The sequence below is a fragment of the Anomaloglossus baeobatrachus genome, chromosome 8 (genome assembly GCF_048569485.1).
Source record: "Anomaloglossus baeobatrachus isolate aAnoBae1 chromosome 8, aAnoBae1.hap1, whole genome shotgun sequence".
NCBI classification, from domain to species: domain Eukaryota; kingdom Metazoa; phylum Chordata; class Amphibia; order Anura; family Aromobatidae; genus Anomaloglossus; species Anomaloglossus baeobatrachus.
The window spans coordinates 29845325-29867180 of record NC_134360.1 but is presented as its reverse complement, the minus strand read 5'-3'; the positions used below and the strand labels follow the sequence as shown (position 1 = coordinate 29867180).

Below are 21856 nucleotides of genomic sequence, written 5' to 3'. Positions count from 1 at the left end.
ATAATGATACTGTGTATGGTGACCATATAGTGGTATTATTTAGTCACTGTGTAGTGGTGGGGGGTTTTTGTGCTCTTTCGCATTATAACCTAAGTGTACACTATTACTAAAGAGCTTTTAAGAAATATTAAAGCCGTATTCTCGCATGTTATCGATCACTTGTGTTTCCACCTCTGAGACTACCAGTGGCCCTGAGAACGGGGCTCTATAGAAACCCATCTGTCACACTTCTGTCACACTTGACAGACAGTCCTGACGTGTCCGGCTGTAGAAGGTCGCAGCATTTAGCTGCATAATCTGCTCCCTGACATTCTCTTTTTCTCTGCTTGGGGTTAATCTCTTTCCTTTTAGGACTCTACGGAGTTCCTCACCTTTTAGTTGTTAATCATAAATACTTCCCTTTGTGTCCTTAAATACTTTCATTCCCTCTTGGTTTTTGCTGGTGATAGATCTAAAAACCTATACAGGCTCTGGACGTAAGCAGTCAGCTTGCACTCATCTGAAGAAACATTTTTGTTGATTGCTGTACCTCTCCATGAGTTATTCTGGAGATGTTGTTCACATGCTTTCTCCTCTGTGCTCCCTGTGTGTTCTTTAGAACTCAGTGGGGTTGACTTAGTGCTCATCCCATCCGTTCCCTACCTAGGGCCCAGCTCTAGTATCATCCAAGGATCAGGTATCCTGCTTGACGCATTAGTACAGAACCTATCTAGGGAGGTCAGGGGCGCCAGCAGTAGGCTTAGTCGGGGGTCACCATCTCCCCTTTCCCTAGTCGCTGGGTTTCCCTTCCCTTTCGCTGTTTGGTTGGTATTTACCCGTGCCTAGTGTGACATCATCTGAATGTAGCAGAGTTGCGCTTGCTTGACCTCCATCAATTGCCTATAGGTCTACTGGACAGAGCGGAGTACAGCGGTTAACTATTTCTTGCGGCACTGTGACAATGAATGGAGCGGAGTTTGAGCGAGCGTACTTCAGCTGCATTTAGAAGGGTCTGTACAGAATCCATTCTCAAATTCCCAGTGATCAGAAAGTTATTTGTTATCCTATGGATTAATTTGTAGGAATACCCTTATGAGATGGCCATACACAGATAGCTATTACCTGAGCATGCATGCATTTTCTATAGAGTAAGCAGCTGCCAGACAATTTCTGGCGGCAGCTTATCTTTCACAGAAACCAAGGATCTGGAGACTTATATTGAGCTGTCCAATCCATCTGTGTTGGAGAGGATTTGTGAGGCCTCCATACACTTTACTGATCTGATATCAGTGGGTTTGGACAATTATAATCTCACATATATGGGGGGCCTTTAGTTTCCAACTCAGTTGCAAATTTGACATTTTTTTTAGCAAAGTTATAGGATTTCCATAGCTGTACCCTAGAAGTTGACTTTCATCTTTCCAATATTGCAAATAATCCATCAATATTGACATTTCTTTTAGCAAAGCAATATGGTTCCCATTGCTGTACCCTGGAAGTTAAGTTTCTCCTTTCCAATATTGCAAATAATTTGTCAATATTGACATTTTTTAGCAAAGCAATATGGCACCCATAGCTGTACCCTGGAAGTTGACTTTCACCTTTCCAATATTGCAAATAATCCATCAATATTGACATTTCTTTTAGCAAAGCAATATGGTTCCCATAGCTGTACCCTGGAAGTTGACTTTCGCCTTTCCATTATTGCAAATAATCCGTCAATATTGACTTTTTTTATGATAGCAATATGGTTCCCATTGCTGTACCCTGGAAGTTGACTGTCGCCTTTCCATTATTGCAAATAATTAATCAATATTGACATTTTTTTAGCAAAACAATATTGTTCCCATAGCTGTACCCTGGAAGTTGACTTTCGCCTTTCCATTATTGCAAATAATTAATCATATTGACATTTTTTTAGCAAAACAATATTGTTCCCATAGCTGTACCCTGGAAGTTGACTTTCACCTTTCCATTATTGCAAATAATTAATAAATATTGACATTTTTTTAGCAAAACAATATTGTTCCCATAGCTGTACCCTGGAAGTTGACTGTCGCCTTTCCAATATTGCAAATAATCCGTCAATATTGACTTTTTTTTAGCAAAACAATATGGTACCCATAGCTGTACCCTGGAAGTTGACTGTCGCCTTTCCAATATTGCAAATAATCCGTCAATATTGACTTTTTTTTAGCAAAACAATATGGTACCCATAGCTGTACCCTGGAAGTTGACTTTCAATTTTCCAATATTGCAAATAATTAATCAATATTGACTTTTTTTTAGCAAAACAATATGGTTCCCATTGCTGTACCCTGGAAGTTGACTATCGCCTTTCTAATATTGCAAATAATCCGTCAATATTGACTTTTTTATGATAGCAATATGGTTCCCATAGCTGTACCCTGGAAGTTGACTGTCGCCTCTCCAATATTCGTTAATAAAAAATATGTTCCTGGTTTTGCTAAAATGTATCGCCCATGAGTCTAAGAAACCGAGTGACCAGTGTCGTAGGAGCTTTCATAGTTGGTACCCAGTTTTGAGCAGATAATAGCTAAATATACAAATTTGGCACAATATTGAGACTTGCATCTGATTTTTTTTTCCATGGTTTTACTCTTTTGCTGACGCTTGGTTGCTCTGCAGTCCATAGCTTCCATCATAACAGTCAGAAGTCTACATAACCTAATTTTATTGTGTCCTTGTCACTGGAGAACAGACTACCTTGAAATTTGAGCTCGGGGTGTAAATGAACAATGCTCCTCGGTGATTAGTAATTCATCCCTTACCAGGAAAAACAAACAATAGTTTCTTTTTTTCTTCTTTTGTTTTTGCTGCAGTGATGAAAATGCACGGAAAGATCTGAAGATTCTGCCAGCGCTGCCCACCAGGACGCTGCACGAACACCCGTCCATCACATACTGGTGTGTATACGAGCTGCATGACTATGCAACCCATACTGGGCCGTTTCGAGATAGTAGTAGCCGGCCACATGTAGTTGTAGCTCCTTACTACTGTAGCACATCGGATTACAGGAATATTTGCTGCTTGTATAGTCACATAGTGACCGGGGGTGAAGTTGGAGGAGACAAAAACAGATGCGGTTCTGCACCACCGCGTTATACCTTGAAGGAGTAGGTAATGCTTGGGTCTTTATCCAATAGCACACTGGTCATGGGTGCACATTGAAGAGGGAAAATAATTCTAATATGAGTCCCAGGAGATCAGAAGACAACGGCACAATCCATTCGTTATCCAAAACGTGCTTTATTTAATCCAAGAAGTGCATTAAAAAGCGGGGAGAGAGCCAGGTGCAGGCCCCCAGGGGACGACGGACGTTTCGCACCTCCTAGTGCTTCCACGGGTCCGAGCCAGGTGCAGGCCCCCAGGGGACGACGGCCGTTTCGCACCTGCTAGTGCTTCCACGGGTCCGAGCCGGGAGCAGGCCCACAGGGGACGACGACGGTTTTGTACATTTTAGTGCTTCCACAGGTCCACTCACGTGAATAGACCCGTAGAAGCACTAGGAGGTGCGAAACGGCCGTCGTCCACTGGAAGCCTGCACCCGGCTCTCTCTCCGCTTTTTAATGCACTTCTTGGATTAAATAAAGCACGTTTTGGATATCAAATGGATTGTGCTGTTGTCTTCTGAAGGTGGAGGAGATGCACCGGAACCCTGGTGCCAAAGGGTGCACAAAGAACCCTCTGCCACATAAAAGAGTTGTGACGTGCCGAAATGTACCAAAATAGCAATGAATGGGAAAACAGCCACATCTTCTGTCTAGTAATGTTATTTTATTGTTTTTTTTTTACATCTAGTGAGGATCGAGTAATCCAACATTGCAAGAAGCTAAAAGGTGTCACAAGAGGACAAGCCATAGTACGGTAAGATATTCGCGTGCCTGCGGTGCACAGTGTCCTCTCTGCTCTACTAGATGGATCCTTGTATGTTCTCCTTAATAGGGCTTGTAGATGGGTATTGGTTCCATAGTTTGGGCGGCATATTTGCTAAAAATGTAGAAAAATTTGTAACATAAGTGGGAGTCCTCCGTTACTGATGGAGGAGTTGTTAAATCCCAAGGCAAACGTCAAATTCTCCTAAAGACTTGTCAGGATTCGGCACTTCTTGGTGGTTTCTTCCATGGAGGGATCTGGAAGAGGCTTTGTTATGCTGCAAAATGTATTGACAATTCATATGATTCGCTCCGTAGATGTTGGGAAGTATATTTGAGGTCATGTATAGGCAGTGGGGGAAAAAATGGAACCATGGCTAAAGGTGTCACCACATTTATGAAAATCCATCATGTATTGGTTAAAGTTGAGCAAAATATTCTCAGAACCCTGATCAAGTGGTCACATTGGAAGCCAGTGGCCACCCGGTCAGAGCACTACAATCCTTGTCCTACCTGGGTCCTCTTCTGACTAGTAAGCCCCACAATGTCATTAAGCATAGCGTCGCTCTGGACCGACTAATCAGAACAGATGCCGGGAATGCCGCAAGTAGGAGAAGATTTATGGGGACGTGACTGTTGGATCAGGTTCCTGCAAATCTTTTTGCTCAGCGCTAGTAATGGGTTCAACGTAGGTTACATTAGCAACCCTTTGATTAAAGGGTTATTTCACAGGACACTTGATAACCTTATAACTTACTGATCGCTCGATTTGGACGAGGCATTTCAGAGTTCCATTCTTGGGATCGGTCAAAACCCCCACCAATCCCCAAGTTATCACCCAACCATAAGATAGTGTCACGCCGTGAACGAGCGGCGCAACACAAAGGAAAAAACAAGGAAATAATAGAACGGAAGGCCCTGGTACTAGGGAGAGGGGAGTGGAGTCACCTCCTAACACTCCCTTCTATCCCATGCATCATCATGTTCTAGGCCCTCGCTGGCCCTGAACTCACCCTGACTAGTGTGAAGGCCAGCAAGACGCTAGTCTGGACTACTGCAATAACACAACACGAGGAAAGTAAGACAAACAGTTCAGGAAGGACACAACAAATAGCACTCCATGGCTTCTCCAACAGATGACTTTTCAGCTGCAGCAGAAATGAACACCTAACCTTCTCTGGAAATAGGTTTTTTCAAAGTGGACAGTATAGAATGAACTATAGCCGGCATAGGGAGGAGTGAGGAGTGGATATGTATAGCAGAAAACTAAGGTTATAACTACGTGTTAGATCACTGGAGGATAGAAAGGAACCTTAACCCTGTCATCATCGGATGAATTAAATAAGCTCCAACTCAGGGTAAACAACAAGCGGGCACAAAAGAGGATCCGCGATAAACAATACGCTGAGACCTTCTGAGCCCAGATTCCCCCGAGACCACATCAGGCCATGACACACTCATGACAGATAGGTGATCATTTTTAATCTTGGGAATAATCCGTTAAATAATTTCTTATTTTGATTGTTGGGAATAAGTAGGAATCTTCCTTAGACAAATATTTGGGGGAAGTTTTCACCTTTCCGTCCATATGCACCAGAAAAGGCATAGACATCCAGAATGCTCCACTTTTCACTATATTACATTTCGCTAACCTGTTTGTGTGCAGTCATGTATTTGCTATTATATAGCTTATTGCCAACTAGCCAGGTGCATATTGTTTCTATACGGATGTCCACAGTGTGTTGGCCATTAGATGCACCCAACGCCCGTCGTGATGACAAGCATGCAATAAATTTCAACTTTATTCATCATTTTATGTGACATCTTTTCTACTTTCTCTGTTCCCTCCACCTGCAGGTACATGAAAATAGTGGAAGCTCTTCCCACATATGGTGTTCATTACTACAAAGTAAAGGTCAGTGACCGTTCCTCTATAAACACATCCATAAAATGCTTATTTTCATCTTCACAGACTTTATTCCTAGGTCAAGATGGCCTTTAATAAAGAGGAAAGAATTGGCCGTCCGCTTTCAGTGTTTTGATCTTTTATGAAGATCTTCTTTATGAAACTCTAGAAGTTTTTCTATTGCCTTCATTTCCTTTGTCTGCTGCTGCCTGGCATTGAGCTGCATCCCCTGGGCTACTTTACATGCTGGCTGTGTTTTGTTTCCGTTATGGTTTTCAAACTGTTTTATGGATTTTTCTTTTACCTAATCCTGGGGAGATGGATTCAGTTCTCATCTGACATCAACGTCATCTTCCTTCCCTCTATGTTCAATAGCAGGGCAGATGACTTAAAGAGCTCCCGTCACCATAAATATAGATTTTTTTTTCTAACTGAGGTTAATGCCACTGATCTCCTGAATCCAGCAATCTTTTTCTTTTGTCCCTACTCCCCTCCATTCCTGAGATATGTAGTCATAAACTGTTGTCTGTGGGCGCCATCTTGAGGCCCACGCCCAGTTGGATAACAAGACTAGATTTACATAGAGGAAACAAAGGGCCATATCTCAGAAACAGAGAGGAGCAGGAACAAAAGAAAAACAATGTCGGATTCAGGAGAACAGCGACATTTACACCAGGTAAAATAATTACATATTTAAGGCAAGTGACAAGTTCCCTTTAACAGTGAAACATTGTGACTCCTCTGCCACAAATGAAGTAAATTCCTGATCCTAAAGAGCTAATAATGAAGTCAATTCTAAACTTATAATTAGGCCGCTAGGCTGCCTTCACACATTGCAGCCGCAGCTTTTTTTTTTTGCCGTAACACTTTTGAGCGCTAATGTATATGGGATTGACGGCTGCCAAATGATATTAAGGCTGCCATACAGATTAGATGGCTGCCGACCGAAAGTTCTTAAGACCACCAAGCAGATTAGATGGCTACCAGCCAAATGTTCTTAAGGCCGTCATATAGATTAGATGGCTGCCGGCAAAACGATCTTAAGGAAGCCATACAGATTTGATGACTGCTTGCCAAACGATCATAAGGCCGCCATACAGATTAGTTGGCTGTTGGGGGAATGATCTTAAGGCCATCATACAGATTAGATGGCTGTCAATGGAACGATCTTAAGGCCCAGTCACACACAGCGATCCCGAAAACTATGCGACCTGATAGGGGTCGCTGGGAGGTCGCTGGTGAAATGTCATACAGTCAGACCTTACCAATGATGCAGGAACAATACAAGTCGCAGTAGCGACCTGTATAACGATCTCAGCAGTCACTGTGACCCTGTCACACAGTGTCAAACACAGCGATGTGTCCTGCCCAGCAGGACATCACCTTTGAAGAAAATGGCCTGGACCATTCGGCAACGACTAGCGATCTGCCAGCAGGGGCCTGAGTGCTTGTAGGTGTCACACATACACATAACAAGATCGCTAACGGGATCGCTACTGCGTCACAGAAACCGTGACTCAGCTGTGATCTCGCTAGCGATCTCGTTATGTGTGACGGTACCTTAAGGCCACCATAAAGATTAGATGGCTGTCAATGGAACGATCTTAAGGCCACCATACAGATTAGATGGCTGTCAATGGAACGATCTTAAAGCCACCATACAGATTAGATGGCTGTCAATGGAACGATCTTAAGGCCACCATACAGATTAGATGGCTGTCAATGGAATGATCTTAAGGCCACCATACAGATTAGATAGCTGTCAATGGAATGATCTTAAGGGCACCATACAGATTAGATAGCTGACAGCCATACGTTCTTAAGACTGTCATACAGATTTGATGGCTGCCAGGCAGCTAAACAATCAGATTTGATGCCTCCCGGCCAAAGGATCTTAAGGCCGCCATACAGATTTGACGGCTGTTGGCCAAACAATCTTAAGGCCGCCATACAGATTTGACGGCGGTTGGCCAAACAATCTTAAGGCCACCACACAGCTTAGATGGCCGTTGGTGGAACGATCTTAAGTCCGCCATACATATTAGATGGCTGCTGACTAAACAATCCAAATGCCACCATAGAGATTAGATGGCTGTTGACCAAACGTTCTTAAGGTTTAGGAAATTGTAATAAAACTTTTTTGCATTCTTCCAGGACAAGCAAGGAATCCCCTGGTGGTTGGGAATTAGCTACAAAGGAATTGGACAATACGATATTCAAGACAAGATAAAGCCTAGAAAGGTTTGTCCTCTTACGACTCCTGATGTATAGGTACAACCTCTGTCTAAACTGGTGGCCCCGAATCCATGACCCTGCTACTCTTCCAAAACTGCCATTCTCAGCATGTTCTTGAGTTTTCCTTCTTCAATGGCTTATGAGGTATATGTTGGGAGCCACTTGGTGTAAAATATATATATTTTTTTAAGTTCAATTAAATTAACACTGTTAACATCCAGCCCTAGTAGCACTTGAGCACTTAAAAGGGTTTTAGAGGATTAGAAACACCTCCCTTCTAAAAAACAGCACCACCCCTGTCCGCAGGCTGTATGTGGTATTGCAGTTTGGCCGTATTCACCAGAGTGGACTAGTGTGGTTTCGCTTAATCCATCTGGTTTCATCAGTTTTATTGCTTTTAAATAATTTGTAAAAAATGTTTACATCAGTTTCGCTGTTCACTGTTCTCACGTCCTAAATTTAGTCCTAAATATCCACAGAGTTGTTACGTTGCGCTCACGACAGAATAAAATGGCGTCTCTTATTAAAGGTTATGATGGTTTGACTCACGGGACATATGCAATTACCCGTAATGAGTAACGTCTCTTGCATTTATAATATTTTTTTCACGGGTTGTGACTTTACAAAAGGTATTATTTAAATGTTGGGCAATGCAAGTTGCAGGAAAAACAGGTACAGGATGAATGTTGTGTATATAAATGTATATATTCCTGATAATCCGGCATTTGCATAACCTGTCAGGAGTTTACAAAGGTTGTATGTACCAGGAGACAGCGCTACCTTTGCTCATAGGCTGCATGTGGTATTGCAGTTAAGTTACAGTTCAGAACTGTAATGGGGGTCCTGTAGAAAAATAAGATCTAAATGAGACCCCCCGATAGATCATTTAAGTACAAAAAGACCAAAGTATGCAATTTTGGGAAGGTCACAATTCATTCCCCCAATTTAATCGGTGGGAAAGTAAGTGTTCAGTTTTTCTGCAGTGCCTCCGCAGGCGAAATGAGGTATTACACCATGTCCATTGAATTTAATAGGTTGTCAGTGTAATGCTGGTCAAGATGGGTCCTCCACAGACGCGCTTTGTATGCGCTCTCTGCTCTACACTAGATGTTTATGGGGACCATCAAATCAATGTACGGAAAAGCGTCCGATTGGCTATTTTGGATTTTTTTGGCTGATTCTTATTTTGGCTTTTCCCTATTCAGGAGCAATAAGTTGACTATTGGGACAAGCCATACCGGTAATGTTAGCAATGGTGGGATGGAGTCCGGTACACACACGAGGGTTGGACCTCTCTCACCCTCTATACTTCTTACTGATGTCTTTTTAGCCGGACCTGGAGAATGTGGGGCGGTGCACTGGCCACTTCATTCAGCCCAGAAACTTCTTCAGGGCCTCTTCTTTCCTCCACCTGCTCTATAAATACTTTCTCCTCCACTCCCCGGCTCTTCTGCTAGATTTACTTGGGCGGAGGTACTAGCAGAGACAAAAAAAAAGTCAATGGGGAAAGCGGCCACATCATTTGATTCATAACTTTCTCACGGTCCCGTCAGGACTAATATGTCTACTGAAACAACTAGGTTACTAATTGGTGGAAAATATTTTTTTATGAAATGACACGGTTTGGGTTTTTATTAGATCTGGGCAGTAAAAAACACAGAAATAGCAGCGGTATGATTCCTAATTTGTGTCTGTGCGTTCTTACTTATTACTATATTGGCTTTGGTTGCTCTACGAACTAATGGGCAAGGGGAAATCCAACCATTTTACCTCTTGTCTAAGTCATAAAAGTATAAATGTGGGCTTGACCTGCTAGAATGCCACCGTTACCAACAATGAAGGTCCCCAAGTTTCATTCATGGTCAGAAATGTTTTTAAAAGCTTGTGAACATTACTTTTTCTTCAGTCAAGTACAAAAAAGTTCAGTATGACACTTAAAAAACTCACGAGGATGTGGAGTATTGCAAGTCATGGAGGAAAGAAGAAAGGGCCCCCATCATGGAGGAAAGAAGAAAGGGCCCCCATCATGAAGGAAAGAAGAAAGGGCCCCCAACCAAACCTTTCCCAAACAGCATGTGTCAAGCCAATTTCACACATCCGACATACACGGTCTAAATACAGACCCCAATGCTTGGACCGGTCGTGGGTCTCCTGACCCGAATTCAACAGACTTATTTGCTTATGAGACCGATAAGTTCCATGGCTCTTCTGGACATCACGTTCTTTACTCCTGAGGCTGGTTTCACACATCCAACTTTCATGATCTGAGATAAACAGCCTCCTCTCTTGAAGTTTGAAGTGAGCCAGACTTACACCTTGGGGTGTCACAATAGTGTTCTTCAACAGCTTTAGTCTAGGTCTCCTGCTATCTAAAGGGTAGCAAAGAATTGCAGACAGTGAAGAAACCTGATGGCTACATAATCTCCCCCTAGATCGGCTCCAGCAGGGACATCCCACCCTTGTGCCGTGTGTTTGGAGGCTGTTTTAGGAGGTAACTGAACTTTTATGCTGAGCTAAGCAGTGTAATCGTGTGAAGAATGGCTGGATATTATAGACTCTTGGAGTGTCCACCTCACAATGTGAGGAACGGCTGGAAGTTACAGTCTATTTGAGAATCCACACCACATTGTGAGGAACCTTTGGAAGTCAGTCTGTTGAAGTGTCCACCTCACTTTGTGAGGAACGTCTAGAAGTCACAGTGTGTTGGAGTGTCCACCCCACATTGTGAGAAATGGCTGGAAGTCACAGTTTCTTAGACTGTCGACCAAACATTGTGAGGAATGGCTGGAAGTCAGTCTCCTGGACAGTTCACTCCACATTGTGAGGAATGGCTGAAAGTCATAGTCTCTTGGAGTGTCCAGCCCACATTGAGAGGAACATCTGGAAGTCACAGTCTCTTGGAGTGTCCACTACACCTTGTGAAGAACGTCTGAAAGTCACACTCTGTTGGAGTGTCCAACCCACATTGTGAGGAACGGCTGGAAGTCACACTGTCTTGGAGTGTCTACCCCACATTGTGATGAACATCTGGAAGTCATATTCTCCTGGACAGTTCACTCAACATTGTGAGGAATGACTGGAAATCAGTCTCTTGGCGTGTCCACCCCACATTATGAGGAACAACTGGAAATCACAGTCTGTTGGAGTGTCCACCCCACTTCGTAAGGAACATCTAGAAGTCATATTCTCTTGGAGTGTCCACCCCACATTGTGAGGATTATCTGCATTTTTCTAGACCTCAGCAGTAACCCAAATACATGTACACCTCCATACAGCGGGAATTAGTAGCATACTATAAGAAACCTGAATAATGTATTTACGGGAGGACATTTTTGGAGCGTAATATGGAGTTGATGATGTAAAAAGACTTTTCCTAATATTATGACTTATGGTAGGAAGCAGTCCTTGTAGTCAACCTCCCAATAGTGAAAATAGTATATAAATAAATATACTGTATATACTGGGTAGACTTGTACAAAAATAATTAACTCTACAAATGCTTGTTATTTAACCCAAACTTAGGTGTTGAGTGGCTCATGAGCCTTAATGCCAAGTGTTGCAGTCCTCTTTGGTTTTCCCTGGTAGATTTGCAGGACAGCCTTTATGGTATATACTGTATATGTCTTTGACCCTCAATGGATGAGAAATACCTGCATCCTTCCTCTATGTCTACATCTAAGACACTCCTCACATACCGTCTCATGTGGGCGGCTAGGAGTACGAGCAGGTTGTAGGTGAGACCGGGTCAGGAAGGAAATATCTTGTATATACGCCCTGTGTGTCAGGGTGATAGACAGCAACGAAAGCAGAATTGTTTTTAGTCATGAAACTGGTTGAACTGAATGGTCGTCTGGTTTAGTGATCAGAGGTCCAATAGGTGCAGACAATGGCCGTTTGGCCTTCATGATATGTGGATCTGCAGTGACGGCAGCCATATTGGTTGCCACCCAGCTTTTTCAAAATAGGATGTTGCTAAGAAGCATCTGACCAGATCTTTGAGTGAGTAACTTCAGATGAGGAGACTTTTTTCAGCCAGTTTGACCTGTACAAGTCACTACTGACCCATAACTGGTCGGTTATTTTTTTTTAGGACTGACTGATAATAGTCCCTGGATATAGAAAGCTGTGAGGTAAAACACTAATAAACACGACGTGTCATGTCCTTTATAGGTGTAAACACGTGAGGGCAAAATATAGGTCGTTTACAGGTAAGGTTATGTCCAGTTTATGGGTCCATAAAATGCAGGGACAATGTTTACTGTGCACACAAAGGCTTCCTCTGAATGACAACTGTGCATGTGTATATATGTATGGATACATATCCGTGTATATTTATGTGTGTGTATATGAATGTATACATATCCGTGTATGTATATGTGTGTAAATATATAAATATATATATATATATATATATAAATATATATATATATATATAAAATCAGGTGAAATAAGTTTTGAACCCGTCACCAATCTTCTAAGAATTTTTTTTAAAGGAGCTATTGACACGAATTCCTCCCCAGATGTCTCTAACAACCCATCCAATCCACACATGCAAAGAAGCCAAACCATAGATGTCCATAAATTAAGTTATGTGTAATAATGAGAAATGACACGGGGAAAAAGTATTGAACACATGAAGAAAGAGAGGTGCACAAAGTCATGAAAAGTCATAACACCAGCTGAAATCTATCAGCAATCCTGACACTTTGGGAAAAATAATATAGACTGGTCAAACTGAAGGCCTATAAAAAGGTGTCTCATTACCGAGGTGCCACACAAGAAACATCTCATGATGGGTAAAAGCAGTGAGCTGGCTCAAGACCTTTGCAACCTTCTTGTTGCGAATCATACTGATGGCATTGATTTCAGAAGAGCCGATCAATGGTGTGGGGATGTTTTTCAGTACACGGCACTGGCAATCTTCATATAATTGAAGGATGAATGTATAAATGTACAAATTGTCCCTCCATTGAGGAAGGAGACAAACTCTAGCGCCACCTATTGGAAGTAGCAATCCTAAAAGTCAAAACGGGCTATTTAAACAAGCCTTTTCATACTATCGCGATGCCGAGCGCGATAGTACCCGCCCCCGTCGCACATGCGATATCTTGTGATAGCTGCCATAGGGACCATTATCGCTACGGCATCTTCACACGCACTTACCTGCCCTGCAACGTCGCTCTGGCCGGCGACCCACCTCCTTCCTAAGGGGGCGGGTCGTACGGCGACGTCACACGGCAGGCGGCCAATAGAAGCGGAGGGGCCTAGATGAGCGGGACATAAACATCCCGCCCACCTCCTTCCTTCCGCATAGCCGGTGGAGGCAGGTAAGGTGTTCCTCGCTCCTGCGGCTTCATACACAGCGATGTGCGCTGCCGCAGAAACGAGGAACAACATCGTACCTGTCGCTGCAGCAAAATTATGAAAATGACCGACGCTACACAGATCACCGTTTTACGACGCTTTTGCGATCGTTTATCGGCGCATCTAGGCTTTACATGTTGCGACGTCGTTACCGGCACCGGATGTGCATCACTTTCGATTTGACCCCGACGATATCGCAGTAGCGATGTCGCAACATGCAAAGTACCCCTTAGGATTTATACCAGATCAGAGTCCAATTTGCAGACACAGTGTTTTGTGGTGATTGCCCCTCGTCAGTGCAAAGTGTGGGTATCTGATCTGGCTTATGAGAAGCTATGTGGGGACCACAAAGACATTCTTGATAAAAATCTGCTGCCATCTAACAGGATGATAAAGATGAAACAAGGGTGGACGTTTCTGCAAGACAATGATCCCAAACAGACAGGCAAGGAAACTCAATTATTTTCTTCTGCTAGAATAGCCGAGCCAATCACTGGACCTGAGTCCAACAGAAAATGTATGGAAGGAGCTAAGGCTCAGAGTTTATAGAATTAATCCGGGACTTGCAGGATGTGAGGAGTGTTTGTGTGGAAGAATGGGCCAAAATCCCACCTGAGCAATGCATGCGACATGTTTCGCCAATACCGGAGGCGTCTTGAAGCTTCGTCACCAAATGATGATGAAATGTCTGACTTTCTTCGCCCACCTCGTTGATGGCTACCTTATGTGTACGGCCCCTCTACCTTCACTAGATTCTGTTCTCTGCATAGGAGGCCCACATTCTTTTGAGATCTAATTTTATTTATTTTTTTGGGTGGGGTGTGCAATGGGTGAAGCATAATAAGAACCTATATCTGAATAATATTTATTATCATGGTATTCAGTAAGGAATTGAAAGGCTTTATAAGTATGGATGCAGAACAAAGGAGATGCCATTCTTCTACCTCCGGTCACATGAATGCACAGGGCGAGGCCTTGTGAAAAGACGCCTCAGTCCAGGCCTGATAATGGAGGAGGATGCGTCCTGATTATATCGAGGCCTCTTCATCTCATGTGTGCTTTTCTCACAGATGATCCGAATAGTGATACAATACTCAGCAAATGGGCACAGGAATTAGATCAGTGCCGGCATATCTATCATGGATGTCTGGTGGCAATGACAATAGGTCTGATCTTCCGTATGTAATAATATTTATCAGTTATATAGCGCCATGAATTCCACAGCGCTTTACATACTTCAACAACACTGTCCCCATTGGGGCTCACAATCTACACTCCCTATCACTAAATCTTTGGAGTGTGAGAGGAAACCCAAGCAAATACAGGGAGAACATGCAAACTCCTTGCAGATATTCTTCTTGGTGGCATTTGAACGCAAGACTCCAGTCCTGCAAGACTGCAGTGCTAACCACTGAGCCACCACAACACTGCAGTGCTAACCACTGAGCCAGCACAAGACTGCAGTGCTAACCACTGAGCCACCACAATACTGTAGTGCTAACCACTGAGCCACCACAAGACTGCAGTGCTAACCACTGAGCCACCACAAGACTGCAGTGCTAACCGCTGAGCCACCACAAGACTGCAGTGCTAACCACTTAGCCACCACAATACTGCAGTGCTAACCACTTAGCCACCACAAGACTGCAGTGCTAACTGCTGAGCCACCACAAGACTGCAGTGCTAACCATTGAGCCACCACAAGACTGCTGTGCTAACCACTGAGTCACCCCAAGACTGCAGTGCTAACCACTGAGCCACCCCAAGACTGCAGTGCTAACCAATGAGCCACCAGAAGACTGCAGTGCTAACGACTGAGCCAACACCAAGACTGTAGTGCTAACGGCTGAGCCACCACAAAACTGCAGTGCTAACCACTGAACCACCACAAGACTGCAGTGCTAACCACTGAGCCACCACAAGACTGTAGTGCTAACGTCTGAGCCACCACAAAACCGTAGTGCTAACCACTGAGATACAATAAGACTGCAGTGCTAACCACTGAGCCACCACAAGACTGCAGTGCTAACTGCTGAGCCACCACAAGACTGCAGTGCTAACCACTGAGCCACCACAAGACTGTAGTGCTAATGGCTGAGCCACCACAAAACTGCAGTGTAAACCACTGAGATACCATAAGACTACAGTGCTAACCACTGAACCACCACAAGACTGCAGTGCTAACCACTGAGCCACCATAAGACTCCAGTGCTAACTGCTGAGCAACTAAAAGACTGTAGTGCTAACCACTGAGCCACAAGACTGCACTGCTAACCAATAAGCCAACACAAGACTGCAGTGCTAACCACTGAGCCACCACAAGACTGCAGTGCTAACCACTGAGCCACGGTTCTGCCCTACATTAGAAAATGTTGCGCTGCAAATTTACAGGTGGTTAATACACAGTGTAAGGCTATATGGGCACGCTGAGTATTTGGTTGCAAAAATGGCTGCACCAAATGTGCATTTCCTGTCACAAAAACAGTGCTTTTTGCCGCATTTCTGGTGCATTTTTTCATGCGTTTTTCATCCATTTGTGGTGGAAAAATGCTGGCAAAAACGGTGAAAAATTGACATGCTGCAGTTTATTTTCTGCACCAAATCTGCACGGGAAAAATAAGCAACGTCCACAACACTTCAGAATTCTCATTGACTTTGCTGGCGTAAGTATAGGCAATGCAGCTTTATGACAAAACTGCACAAAAAAACATAAAAAAATTGCACCAAAAACGCACTGTGTGCACGGGGCCTAATAGGCTGCACTCACAGAATTACCAGTATTTTTTAGAAACTTTTTGGAGCAGATCTTCTTTAAAATCCTTCTCCAAAAAATGTTTTAAAAGCGTTAGGAAAACTCTTCCTGTTCCGTTTTAGTAAAGGAAATCTATTTCTATTTTTTTTTGTTTTGTTTAAATATAGATTTGTTTAGCAAAATCCACAGCAGAAATATTCTACATGTGAATGTACCCTAAAGGGGATGTGATATCAGAATGCGGCCCCCCAGGTGAATGTGCTTGACAACTCGGAGCCTGCTCCTGACACGCCTTAGCACAAAGCCGATGTTGCCTGTGGGAGCAGCGGCAGCCGAGCCAAGAAGCGTAATCACCTGGCGGCCATGTAAATGCCTCCTAGTCCAGAACGGCAGCCGGCCGTGCGTGCTAGTCCCTGTATACAGCATTCTTCTTCTGTTCAAGTGTCTTCCATTAAAATGTGAACCGATTTGCCAAGATGGAAAGTTCCTAATCGTCCCCATAGGTAAAAGTATTCCTGCTATTCCAGGTATGTGCACCTCCAGGCCCGCAGCCGCGGATGTCACTCAGCCTCTCCATCTACGGCTCTATGGAATTTCCAGACTTTGCAATTAAAATCACTGAAAAAGCGATTCCAAGAGATCCTATAGGTTATTGTGACAGGTGTCTCTTATCCTATAATAAAAACGCCATAGACAGAAGATACTGAAAAAAATTCCACAATCATTGCTTATTTATTCTGTATAAAGGTAACTGGTCATGATGAAAATATGGGGCAGGGAGCCTACAGGACAGAGAGTGCTGGAGCATGGAGCCTACAGGACAGAGAATGCTGGAGCATGGAGCCTACAGGACAGAGAATGCTGGAGCATGGAGCCTACAGGACAGAGAGTGCTGGAGCATGGAGCCTACAGGACAGAGAATGCTGGAGCATGGAGCCTACAGGACAGAGAGTGCTGGAGCATGGAGCCTACAGGACAGAGAGTGCTGGAGCATGGAGCCTGCAGGACAGAGAATGCTGGAGCAGGGAGCCTACAGGACAGAGCGATGGGGCAGGGAGCCTACACTACAGAGAGCGCTAGAGCAGGGAGCCTACAGGACAGAGAGTGTTGGAGCAGGGAGCCTGCAGGACAGAAAATGCTGGAGCAGGGAGCCTACAGGACAGAGAGCGCTAGAGCAGGGAGCCTACAGGACAGAGAGTGATGGGGCAGGGAGCCTACAGGACAGAGAGAACTTGGGCAGGGAGCCTACAGGACAGAGAGTGCTGGAGCAGGGAGCCTACAGGACAGAGAATGCTGGAGCATGGAGCCTACAGGACAGAGAGCGCTAGAGCAGGGAGCCTACAGGACAGAGAGCGATGGGGCAGGGAGCCTACAGGACAGAGAGAACTTGGGCAGGGAGCCTACAGGACAGAGAGTGCTGGAGCAGGGAGCCTACAGGACAGAGAATGCTGGAGCATGGAGCCTACAGGACAGAGAGCGCTAGAGCAGGGAGCCTACAGGACAGAGAGCGATGGGGCAGGGAGCCTACAGGACAGAGAGAACTTGGGCAGGGAGCCTACAGGACAGAGAGTGCTGGAGCAGGGAGCCTACAGGACAGAGAATGCTGGAGCATGGAGCCTACAGGACAGAGAGCGATGGGGCAGGGAGCCTACAGGACAGAGAATGCTGGAGCAGGGAGCCTGCAGGACAGAGAGTGCTGGAGCAGGGAGCCTGCAGGACAGAGAATGCTGGGGCAGGGAGCCTACAGGACAGAGAATGCTGGAGCAGGGAGCCTACAGGACAGAGAATGCTGGAGCAGGGAGCCTACAGGACAGAGAATGCTGGAGCAGGGAGCCTACAGGACAGAGAGTGCTGGAGCATGGAGCCTACAGGACAGAGAATGCTGGAGCATGGAGCCTACAGGACAGAGAGTGCTGGAGCAGGGAGCCTGCAGGACAGAAAATGCTGGAGCAGGGAGCCTACAGGACAGAGAGCGCTAGAGCAGGGAGCCTGCAGGACAGAGAGCGCTAGAGCAGGGAGCCTACAGGACAGAGAGCGCTAGAGCAGGGAGCCTACAGGACAGAGAGCGATGGAGCAGGGAGCCTACAGGACAGAGAGCGCTAGAGCAGGGAGCCTACAGGACAGAGAGCGCTAGAGCAGGGAGCCTACAGGACAGAGAGCGATGGGGCAGGGAGCCTACAGGACAGAAAGAACTTGGGCAGGGAGCCTACAGGACAGAGAGTGCTGGAGCAGGGAGCCTACAGGACAGAGAGTGCTGGAGCAGGGAGCCTACAGGACAGAGAATGCTGGAGCATGGAGCCTACAGGACAGAGAACGATGGGGCAGGGAGCCTACAGGACAGAGAATGCTGGAGCAGGGAGCCTACAGGACAGAGAATGCTGGAGCAGGGAGCCTACAGGACAGAGAACGATGGGGCAGGGAGCCTACAGGACAGAGAATGCTGGAGCAGGGAGCCTACAGGACAGAGAATGCTGGAGCAGGGAGCCTACAGGACAGAGAGTGCTGGAGCATGGAGCCTACAGGACAGAGAATGCTGGAGCATGGAGCCTACAGGACAGAGAATGCTGGAGCATGGAGCCTACAGGACAGAGAATCCTGGAGCAGGGAGCCTACAGGACAGAGAATGCTGGAGCAGGGAGCCTACAGGACAGAGAATGCTGGAGCAGGGAGCCTACAGGACAGAGAATGCTGGAGCATGGAGCCTACAGGACAGAGAATGCTGGAGCAGGGAGCCTACAGGACAGAGAATGCTGGAGCATGGAGCCTACAGGACAGAGAATGCTGGAGCATGGAGCCTACAAGACAGAGAATGCTGGAGCATGGAGCCTACAGGACAGAGAGTGCTGGAGCAGGGAGCCTACAGGACAGAGAATGCTGGAGCATGGAGCCTACAGGACAGAGAATGCTGGAGCATGGAGCCTACAGGACAGAGAATGCTGGAGCATGGAGCCTACAGGACAGAGAGTGCTGGAGCAGGGAGCCTACAGGACAGAGAATGCTGGAACAGGGAGCCTACAGGACAAAGAGCACTTGGGCAGGGAGCCTGCAGGACAAAGAGTACTTGGGCAGGGAGCCTGCAGGACAAAGAGCACTTGGGTAGGGAGCCTATGGGTCGGAGGGCGCTGGGGCAGGGAGCCTACTGGACATAGAGCACTAGAGCATTGAGCCTACCGGACAGAGAATGCTGGAGAATTAAGGCTATCGGACATCGAGTGCGGTGCAGGGAGCCTATGGGTTGGAGGATGCCAGGGCAGGGAACTTACAGGACAGAGAGTGCTGGGGCAGGGAGCCTACAGGATGGAGAGCGCCGGGGCAGGGAGGCTACAGAACAGAGAGTGCTGGGGTAGGGAGCCTACAGGATGGAGAGAACCGGGGCAAGGAGCCTACAGGATGGAGAGCGCCGGGGCAGGGAGGCTACAGGACAGAGAGTGCGGGGGCAGGGAGCCTACAGGATGGAGAGAACCGGGGCAAGGAGCCCGCAGGACAGAGAGCGCTGGGGCGAGAAGCCTACAGGACATAGAGCGTTGGGGAAGGGAACCTACAGGATAGAGAGCGCTGTGCTTGGATATGTAATTCTATCTCTACTAAAATCGCACTGAACCGTTGTGGCAAGAACATGGCGTATTGCACTGGCTTCATTAACTCTTTTTTGGGGGCTGCCAATTATTGGGGTCACTCAGCCACATGGGTGGACACAATCAGAAGAGACCCCTGTGCAAGAACAGTAATGGGCCATTTACAGTCCAATAATGTGTTTGTGGCAGAAGCTGTTTGCAGCTTTGGAGGCGGATGTGGCCCCATTACCTCTTGGGCCCCCGTGCATCCGCACATTTTGCACTAATGGTCTATCCGCCCCTGCTCAGCCATCCTCATGTGGATTTTAGGGTTTTGCACTGAATGAGGAGGGGATGATAGTTATTCAGTAATTAATAAGTCGGGTTATAGGAATCACAGTTGTGCTGAGGACAAATGACTTATTAACGTCCTCGCAGGAAACTCTTCACAGTCACTTTTGTGCTGGAGACTGTGGAGAGCAGGTGACTTCATGTAGGGGCTGCACTGGGCACATTGGTGGGATATTTACTTCCATCTGTCTATATCTTGGCACCAGCTCCTATAGTCTCCAGTCAGTCATAGATCTTTGGTCAGTTGTCACGGCACGGACTTAGGGAATGTCCGGCATGGGATAAAACACACAACAGACAGGGTTTACCAAGACAAACAAGGGGGACACATTAACAATAGTGGGCCCTGATACTACTGAGAGGAAAGATAGACACCTCCTCCACTTACCTGCCTCTGTACCCTGCACTCCTAGCCAGTCCCTATACACCTGTCGCCGAGCAGGAACCTGAAGCCCTGGGAGATGCTCGAGCAAACTCTGGCTAGTGAGTGGGCAGGTAGGGATCACTAGTCACTCCGCTGCAGTAAACCCTGGCTAGTGAGTGGCCAGGTAAGGATCACTAGTCCCTCCACTGCAGTAAACCCTGGCTAGTGAGTGGGCAGGTAAGGATCACTAGTCCCTCCGCTGCAGTAAACCCTGGCTAGTGAGTGGGCAGGTAAGGATCACTAGTCCCTCCACTGCAGTAAACCCTGGCTAGTGAGTGGGCAGGTAAGGATCACTAGTCCCTCCGCTGCAGTAAACCCTGGCTAGTGAGTGGGCAGGTAAGGATCACTAGTCCCTCCACTGCAGTAAACCCTGGCTAGTGAGTGGGCAGGTAAGGAGCACTAGTCCCTCCACTGCAGTAAACCCTGGCTAGTGAGTGGGCAGGTAAGGATCACTAGTTACTCTGCTGCAGTAAACCCTGGCTAGTGAGTGAGCAGGTAAGGATCACTAGTCCCTCCGCTGCAGTAATCCTAGCTAGTGAGTGGGCAGGTAAGGATCACTAGTCCCTCTGATGCAGTAAACACTGGCTAGTGAGTGGGCAGATAAGGATCACTAGTCCCTCCGATGCAGTAAACACTGGCTAGTGAGTGGGCAGATAAGGATCACTAGTCCCTCCGATGCAGTAAACCCTGGCTAGTGAGTGGGCAGGTAAGGATCACTAGTCCCTCCACTGCAGTAAACCCTGGCTAGTGAGTGGGCAGTTAGGGATCACTAGTCCCACTGCTGCACTAAAACAACACACCAAGGGAAGTTAAGATAGACGGGGAAAAACAATAACAGACAAACGCCAACCACTACGGCTGCAGTCAGGCACCAGTGCTGTGATTACAGAGGGGTAACTTGAACCCCTTGTGCCTCAATCTGGAACAGGGTCCCACACCAACCATGTGCCATTTAGAATACTGGGCAAAATCCAAGAAGTAGCATTCTACACTTTGCGTTTACAAAATTGTCCACTGTGTTGAATTCCCCAGGACTTCGGGACCAAAAAGGGGGCAGAGTTTCTATAACCTGAGTGGAAAACGGGTCCTCCCGGGCGTGTCGGGGGTGCGATTTAAACAGGACCTGTCACTTATCATTAATATGTATTTTTTTATTTGGTGTAAATGCCACTGTTCTCCTGAATCTGGAATTGTTTTTCCTTTGTTCCTGCGCCTTTCCATTCCAGAAATATGACCCTTTCTTCTCTATATATAAATCATCTTTTTAGCCAACTGGGCGTGGTCCTTAAGCTACAGAGAACGGTTGATAGTGAGCTGGTCCAGTAGGTGGCATTGACCAATCAGGTATCAAAGCTGTGATCCTGATTGGTCAAGACTGACATAGGCGGTAGTACC

At 46.1% G+C, this 21856-nt stretch overlaps 1 protein-coding gene across 3 annotated transcripts in view; it reads left to right on the top strand.

The window, feature by feature from the left end:
* The window catches only part of FRMD4B (FERM domain containing 4B), a 288020-nt gene that overhangs the window by 235477 nt on the left and 30687 nt on the right, over window positions 1-21856 (top strand). For all 3 annotated transcript variants that reach the window (XM_075321403.1, XM_075321404.1, XM_075321402.1), the window contains exons 8-11: window positions 2823-2906; window positions 3802-3867; window positions 5733-5790; window positions 7936-8022. In XM_075321403.1, coding sequence (XP_075177518.1) covers window positions 2823-2906; window positions 3802-3867; window positions 5733-5790; window positions 7936-8022 — 295 coding nt within the window. The remainder of the gene's footprint in view (window positions 1-2822; window positions 2907-3801; window positions 3868-5732; window positions 5791-7935; window positions 8023-21856) is intronic.